This window comes from Amphiprion ocellaris, chromosome 4 (assembly GCF_022539595.1).
Source record: "Amphiprion ocellaris isolate individual 3 ecotype Okinawa chromosome 4, ASM2253959v1, whole genome shotgun sequence".
NCBI lineage: Eukaryota > Metazoa > Chordata > Actinopteri > Pomacentridae > Amphiprion > Amphiprion ocellaris.
Window position 1 is genome coordinate 30,079,962 of NC_072769.1, and position 8,945 is coordinate 30,088,906.

General features: G+C 37.3%; 1 protein-coding gene across 3 annotated transcripts in view; it reads left to right on the forward strand.

Annotated features, from left to right (window-relative positions):
* klf1 (Kruppel-like factor 1 (erythroid)) overlaps positions 1–7,876 on the forward strand; it is a 10,158-nt gene extending 2,282 nt beyond the window's left edge. Inside the window, exons 2-5 of one of the 3 annotated variants that reach the window (XM_055010142.1) lie at positions 1,282–3,133; positions 4,435–4,483; positions 4,641–5,502; positions 5,590–7,876. In XM_055010142.1, coding sequence (XP_054866117.1) covers positions 4,734–5,502; positions 5,590–5,765 — 945 coding nt within the window. In that variant the 5' untranslated portion in view covers positions 1,282–3,133; positions 4,435–4,483; positions 4,641–4,733 and the 3' untranslated portion in view covers positions 5,766–7,876. The remainder of the gene's footprint in view (positions 1–1,281; positions 3,134–4,434; positions 4,484–4,640; positions 5,503–5,589) is intronic. The other 2 variants (XM_055010141.1, XM_055010140.1) reach the window with 2 other exon arrangements.
* Positions 7,877–8,945: the final 1,069 nt, after the last annotated feature.

Consider the following 8,945-nt stretch of genomic DNA (forward strand, 5'->3'; position numbering starts at 1 on the left):
ACAAGCGCTTCCACAGTAAAATAATTTGAAGAAAAGAGAGGGTTTTAACTTAAAGTTACGTGTTACTTTAAATTCCACTTCTAAAACAAACTTTTCTGTTAGCTGTTTATTTTTTTCTTTAATTTAAAATTCTGTGTCATTATTTTCTTCAAGTGGAAAAACAGAGGAAAAACACTGGTCAATTTTGAGATTTTGGGATATTTTGCATCTATGACATTCCTAATTTCATACTTATGAAAATAAAATATCCAAAGTGCGATCTATTTTTATGTCTTTATTTTACAAGACTTTGTCTATTGAGTCTGTAGATTTCAATTATAATACTGTTTAAAGCCATTCTCTCAAAATGTGTCTTTTCTTCTCTACTTTAGTTGCACTTACATACACCAAAAAGTTTATTCCTATCTCAGTTCTGAATGTTTTTACAGTGCGGTTTGTTCATATATAATTTGCAGTATGATTTATATAACACGCTCTTCTTTTTTTAAATTAATAAATGCATGGCCAACCTGATCTTTATTTATACCGATTGACAATTGTTTGTGATTTCTGGACTGATAAAATGTGATCATCTTCTCTGTAAAAACCCTTGACTCTAATATGTCAACAAAATTTATCCAAGATTCTGATTTGTACTATAATAATTAATCCAAATTTGTGCATTTTTAGATATACAGTACCCCCTTGCATATTGAAAGATACATTTTCTGACAACTTGAAATACAAAAAATTTTTATCCTATTATTAATCAACTATAGAAGTTTCATGGTGATTTCTGATACTTAACAATTGTTCCTTTTATTCACCTGTAGTGTCTCCTTTTAACACAGAAACCACTAGCCACTAGAGGGAGAGAAGTTGTTTGTAACGGGTGAATCTTCCATCAATTAATAATAGTAATAACCACAATATTAAATATGTGTACCATAAAATATTTCATAATTTTAATATTATAAGCCAAGTTCTAGGCATACTATTAAGGAGATATTTTTTAACAGTAGTGATGCCAGATAAAACAAGAGAAAAATAAAATAAATACAGCTACAAAGGCCCACTTTTCCCAGAGGGGTCAACAAGAAATAAACATCTGTTGTGACTGACGAAAACATAAAAATAAAAAAAAATCCTCCAGAAACCCTTTTTGAGTAATTAAAGGTTCCTCCAGGAATCTGAAAGCTTAAAAGTTCCTTGAAAGTCTCTTAATTCTAAGAGAGTTAATTGAAAATGAACCTTAATGTGTCCATAAACAGTTTGTAAATGATCATGTTTAATGTGTTTCAGGCTATAAAGAGGCCGTTCTATGAAACTGACCACCACAGCGTTGATGCCGCTCAGTGAATGTCTTGCGTTGAGGGTAAGAGAGTCTTTATCAGTGCTGAGCTCATCATCAGGGATCAGCAGCAGTCAGACTTCATTATCTGTGTGAAAACAGCAGCCTGGCTTTGCCCCGCGTCCACAGATAAACAGCAGTCAGAATATAATCACCTTTCACACACAGGTCTTCTCAGAAGCAGCTTGTTCTCACCAAGAACACAGAGTCCGACCTGTGTGCACGACTTTATTCAACTATTATCAGTAAAAACAAAGGAAGCTCACTTTTAATTGTAGACTGAAACCATTAAAATGAGTTTTTCATGTATATATATATTTATATATGCCAGTCAGTTGATCGTTTACTCTATTCGTTATCACATAATCATAATGAAAGTGTGTTAACCAGCTTTGTAATGAAAAGGAAACAGAATATTTCAAAATGTTTAGTTGTTGTTAAGACTTTACATCCAATATTAACATGAAATGTGCCTCCCCTTCACCGCATATGAACCCGTACACTGTGTGCCACAGCATGCTTTATTAGATAGGGGCCAGTCATCTGATAAGAGTCCATCATCTGTTTACTGCACCGTTACAAGCTGCAGGGCTAATTTCACTGCAATTTATAGACATTTTAGGCATTATTATGTATTTTTAGTGTTATTTACTTCATTTATCAAATATTTTTTGTTATTTTCAAGTATCTGTAGTTACTGTATATATCTTTCCCCCCAATTGTTCTTTTTTTATTATAGTTATTTTACAATTACTTGTCCAGTTGTTATCAATTTACAATTACACTGTTGCTAAGGTCTTTTGCTTTTAGATTTTTTTTATACAATCATGGTTTAATAACTCCTCTGTATTTTGTGTTAATTTGCCCTTTTTGATTTTAGGCAATTGGGTTTATTCTAGTTCCTGACATTTTGTGCGATTTATGCTGAATAGATAAAACATAAATTGAAGCTACCATATCTTTTGCATTTGCCAGTAACAAAACAAATTCTCTCTTGTATTTGTCTGTAGCTTCAAATTTCGATGATATAGGTGTAAACAGTTGCCGATCTGATTGTCATCATCATGTGCTTTCCACATCAACACTTCTGGTAAAACATTCCTTTTTAAAGAAAACATGATGTTATTTGCGGTCCTTCAACTATCTCAACTATTTCTTATGTAAAGTTTTTACCTTGCAGGATTCTGAAAGTAGCTTCTGGACACAACTTGATTTGAAATTGGTATTAATATGTTGTGATTAGGCAACATTTAGCTCCTGTACATTTAAGTTTTTCAGTATTTCTATAAATACGCAAGGAGGAATGATAGTTTGATGGTGATTAGTATTTTTAGAATTGATCTTTTTGGTGTAAATCCCACAGATGAGGAAGACAGTGACTTGATGTGAGATAGATACATATGACCAATCGTAAAGGATAAAGAAAAAGGAGCCAGCGAAGTAATTCAGACTTACGCTCCACCTCCTAACGGTCAAAACCTACATGAAAAAGCAAGATTTGAAGTTGGACTTGCAGCTGACAGAGATAGACAAGAGAGAGGAGGGAGAGATAGCAATTGGAGGAATAAAACTAAAAGGAGAAGTTTAGTGAGGAGTGAGAGGACTAGGATGAAAGGCCTGTCTGTTAGCTGAGGGTAAGATAGTCATGTGAAATAAAATTGCTGAAAGATACTAGAAACTTCACCGTTACCGTTATTTGTTGCACCTGCTTCCATATCAAAGTGCTTGATGGCTGTTACTAAGGCCGTGCTCCCGTCCTTCAGCTCCTTCTCCAGCCTCCCTCACTCCAGTGACGATATGAAAGTAAGTATCATCCAGATATTTCATTCTTACACAGAAAAATATGCTGATTTACCTGAAGATATGACAGTTGGAGCCAAAGCAGGAAACTACATATCTTAGTGAACCAGAAATTGTATGATCTGTATTATTGTGCTGAATATTTGTACAATCCATAGATTAATTACTTTATTTACTATTTTGTGTAGAACTTAGAAAACTTTTACATCTAAATTGGAGAAAAAATTAAAGTTGTCAATGGTTCTCACAAAAAACACTACAATTTGCACTCCCAAAAGTTATACTGAAATAAAAAATAAATATTATGAATTCTGAATATGTGTGCACGTATTTAGCACAGAACATGCTTGAAGTTGTTGTTTGTCTTTACTTCCAGTTTTTAATAATTTGCTCTTGTTCGTGGCATCTGAGTGCAGTTCCTGTAAGCTGATTTAAGCAAAAGTGTCTCCTAAACCATTTGAAATTGCAAAGTAACTTATAATCTGAAGATTTTGCAGGGAGAAAAATGTTGGTTTACTGTATTTATTCAGTTGCATTTAATCTAAAATATTGCTTGCATGTCTGCATATGTACTAAAAGGGTTATCAGCCTCTGTAGTTGCTGTTATGGCCGAAAGATATGCAAAAACAAGATCATATTGCAATTATTTTGAGCGATATTGTGATATGAGTCACACTTTTAGTGAAAATAGTCATTTGTGCATTTCTTTTCCACTAAAATAAGTATGAAAATTGTTTTAATATTGTATACTGTACTAAACAAGCATTTTCCTTCATGTCTGGAGAATATATTTTGTAGGCCAAGGCATCTCTGTAGACCCACAATGCTACATTTGTAATCATATGCTATAACACATTTTACCTTTAATCAAAAATTGCAGCTCTTCCAATTTGTGTACTGTATCTGGCCAACTTGGAGTTTTTATAAACTTTTATTTAACTGTTCATCCATTGTTTCTTCTGTCCATACTGGCCACAAAACTCCCTTTCTAAAGAGATTTCATTGTAAGTGATTGGGGATAAAAAAAAATAAATCTAGCGTATTTGGTCTGTTTAAAAATGCATCTTCAAAGTCAGCTAAATGTAACATGAGACCTCTGCATTCTGAGTTACATAAATGAAGTGTGTTTTTATGGTACAAAGTTCCATTTCTGTGCTTCCAGAAATGGCCAAAAAAAATACTGTACCAAAGAATTTTGTACAATAACAACCACAAATTTCGAAAATTCCCCGCTTGATTTGGTTTAACAAAGACTGCAGGAGCTACTTCAAGGCTTCATCTGAACTTTAGAATATATTTTTTAGAAAGATTGAGGTCTGTGGATTTGACACTTATCAGGAAGAGTCTCCTACAGTAAGTAGAAAAAATAAGTAATAACACTAACAAATTATAAGATGCATTTCAAATTTCTGAACCTGCCTTTTAAATGTTAAAAATAAATATGCCAAATGTTATTTTTCACGTTGTCCTTGGTGATAATCACTGTTCTCTGTTTTCCAACACCTCCTAGGTGTGGAAGTCTGATGGCGGCTCTCTCCCTTTAGACCCTCCAAGCAGCAAACTGTCACCAAGCAGCTCTGAACAGCTGCAGGTCTCTCAACACATGGCAGAGGAGCTCCTGGATGATGACAGCCAAGCATCTTGGGACATTGAGTTCCTACTGTCTGACTGGAGCAGCCCTTCTCCTGACCTCAACCCCTCTCTGGACGGCAACGGCAGCAACCAACGGCTCCCACAGCTCGACCCAAACAGACTGTACCAAGATGCGGCCCACTTTAAGGACCAGGCAGGGCAGGAAGGTGTGCAGATGAACAGTGGGAACCTCATGGCTGAGCTCCTGTCACCCCCTGAGACCACGACGGTCCAGCCGGAGCTGCACCTCCAAGGTTATAATGACGACCAAACAGGACGAACTTCATTTCCTGATGTACATAATGTAAATCAGTTTGACTTCGCCCATGTAGGAAATATGGAGATGCACAGCAGAGGAAGCCTCAGTAAGGTCACATCATGGGACTTCAGCCCCTACTATCCCCAGCAGCTGCCCTCCATGGTGGCCTTCCCAGACAGCAGGTTCATCCCACCTCAGGCTGTGACCCCAGACCCTCGACACTACACCTACATGCCCCACTTTAATTACAACGCCAGCCTTTTCTGTGACTACAACCACAGCCAGGCCGTCGGACATTTGACCCATCACCCGCAGCCCCTGCTGGTCGGACCCCAGCTGCCCCCTGTTGGGGTGGAGGGGAAGCGTGGCAGGAGAGCTGCAGGGAAAAAGAGGCCCGCCATCCACAGCTGCGAATACCCCGGCTGCAGCAAGACCTACACCAAGAGCTCCCACCTCAAGGCTCACCTCCGCACCCACACAGGTAATCAAAACATCTAAATCTGATCTTGACATGTGAGTTTATGTCATTATTTCTTAATAATCACCTGCTATTTTGTTAAATTTTCAGGGGAGAAGCCTTACCACTGTTCCTGGGAGGGCTGCAGCTGGAAGTTTGCCCGTTCAGATGAGTTGACGCGTCACTACCGCAAGCACACAGGTCAAAAACCCTACGAGTGTCTGCTGTGTCAGAGGGCCTTCTCCCGCTCAGACCACCTGGCTCTGCACATGAAGAGACACACCTGAAGCTCAAACACAAACATACAAACTTGTGTCATTTAAACAATCAAGCTGAAACTCAGACTACTTAGAACTGAATTTGGAATGCCATGTTGTCATTTTCAGATCTTTTTTTTTTGGTCTGGTTTGGGTTTATTAAAAAAAAACAAAAAACAAATGAGCCAATTAAAATTCAAAAGCTTCAACATCTACTTGATATCCGCAAATAACACACACCATTTCAAAAACTGTCTAAAGATGTAACAGAATCCGACATTTTACCAACATTAGTCATAAACCAACTTTACAGCCGACAGGTGAGACAGAGATCTGGGTGGGTTAAGCTCATAGGGACCATTGACTGTATATAAAAGATGGCCGTAGCCACTGTGACTTCACCCATCGGTTTGAGGGCGACTGTTTTGAATCCTAGAGTTTGGAATTTGGCCGTCAACATGTTAGTCTCTGGAAACCAGGCAAGCGAGGGTTGAAATCCAACTAAGAACTTGTGCATATTCCCTATGCTTGTAACTTGACAAACACTAAGTAGCCACATCCTAAATAATACGCTGCTTTACAATCAAATCTTATTCAAAATATGGCCAGAATTTATCAAATAACACCATGCTGTATTCAAGGAGTCTTAAAACTTGCAAACGAGACCAGAAATCCATTGAGAAAATATTTTACTGAGACAACAAATCAAGTGAAAGGTGGCCTCATTTCCTTATTGACTTCTGTACAATGCGGCGCTTTTTTTTTTTGCATCCAGAGGAGTCACCCCCTGCTGGCTGTTACAAAGAATGCATGTTTAAGGCACTTCTGCACCAGCTTCATTTTTCAGAATTGGAGGCTACAACCACCTCTCTATAGAGTCTGTGATAAAGCCTCAAGCAATAATGACCAACAGGCTCGAGGTAAGCTTTAACTCCACTCATCGAGATATTTTTTTCATTTTCAAACCAGCAGTTTTCCAACCAGACCAACATAGACTTAAGTTACATCATTTGATTCGGCACTTTATCTGATCTTTATCCAACTGTTTTCTATAATTGTAGCAGTGCTCCTCAGAATCACTAAACAGATTCTGGTGTTTAAAATTGGTCTATTTCTTTCAATGTGATAGTCACATAATTCCACAATAACCCAAATGAACATTGTCTCAAGACACAACATTGAGACTTATTAAAGTGAAAGTGTTAAGACTTGCCTATCACACAGATTTATAAATTCAGGGACTTCCGTTGCTGTAATGATTTCCCTTATAACATCACAGCAACATGTGTGACTCCAGTCCTGAACTTACTCGTAAACTTAGACACAAACCCAAAAACCAAGTCTTACTTACTTAACCAACTGAAAATCTGGCAACCAGCAAAATATCTTCACTCTGAAGGTGTAAAAATCTGTTCTCTGAAAGTGTGGCTACTTTACAATGATCTGTACAAGATCGTATATCCATATTATGCAACTAGACAACTGCTGTGTATTTACATATACAGACATGACACATATTTACATACAGCATAATATGCTATATGTAACATGACTGCTCTATGTTTCTTAAATTGCCCCCAGGGGACAATTAAAGTGTCTGGAATTGAATTGAACTGAATTATAACGTTAACATGCAATAAAGGCCACCTTGGCAAACACTGTACACACTGTGGACATCTATACAGCAGCATGTAAACACTAACAAAAGACCTACCAAAAAGTGCACGTAACATGGGTTGTAGTAAAACACACAATTATATGTCCAGCAGAAGCTCACAGCTAACTCATGAAAGTCATGACTGTTGAGTAACAAAGCTTTAAATATGCCATAAAGTGTGTGCTAATGTAGGTTTTTGTATTTTTCTGTGTGTTCATGAGTTTTAATTTAAGAAAAAAATGCGTGTGCCTTTTTCTTTCTCCTCAAGATGTTTTTAAAGCTGTACATAATTTGCGTATCTCTTTTGCTGTTTGTTATCATCTTAAAAGTAACAACATATTTATTATCATGATCTTTTATATAAACAGAAAATACTATTATATTGTACAGTGTTTAAATATTTTCATGAGTGCTTTAAGGTCTGTCATGTATTGTTATCATCATTGTAACTGCAAAAATAAAGATTTCTAATGCTGTAAAACTATTTCTCGGTGTAGCGTGATTTATCAGTTATTATTCTCCTTTAAATTGTTATGTCACATTCTTACAGACATACATAAAAGATTCATTGTTGATTCTAAAGTGGCTGTAGGTAAGTATACGCATGCATGATTGTCATTTTTTTGTATTAGGCCTGAGAGGGATCTGCAACTTGACCAGGGTGTACCTCACCTGTTGCCCAATTGGAGCTGGAATAAATAGCTCTCTACAGCTTCCTAACCCTGGTATAGCAAATGCACGAATGGATACAAAATGCTGTTTCCTAATAATGCGCCAATACCAAGAGTAATGTCAGGCTTTGGGCTGTGGGTGGCAGTCTTCTCTTGTCATTTCGGCCCTCATGCTGCAGGATAGTGTCAGCAGGCTGTTGGCAGCTGAGTTTGCTGTGCTTCTAATCTGAGCGCGGGTGAAGTTAGGACGAGAATCTGTTTATGTCACCCAGCACACAGTGATTCATCCGATAATGTCAGATGATGGAGGTCGCCGTCACATTATGGAGCTCCCTCTGTCTCTATCTCACTAATACATCCCAGCATGTTTGTTGTAGCCCCAGGAAAGACAAACAGAGGAAAGCAAACAACTGTGGTCCGTGTATATTTTGGCAATTGGATTTTCCGTTCTGAAACGGGTATTGAAAAACAAAAAACGAGTGGTTATTTGATTTCCGTTTTAAAATACAAAAATTAAAATTGAAATACAAGGCGTTTTTCCTTTTCATGATCAAAAAGGGATATACGAAATGTTAAAAATGCTTTGATTTTCATTTTGTATTTAGAATAACAAAAAATAAAATCAGTAAGAGACAGAAACGAAAACAGGTCCATTTTTTCATTTTCTGAGACCGGAAGTGGTCATCAGCAAGTGTGGAGCCAAACGACAACAAGATTCTCAGAGGGCGGAGCCAGAGAGCAGTGATTGGTCAGACCATAGATAATATAGAAGACAGGACGTCTGGTAGCGTCTCTGGCTCCTGTTGACCTTGTTTTTGGAGTAAAACACGGTAACAAGATAAATACTTCTAACCGGTAGCGTTGTTTGTTGTACGTTAAGTC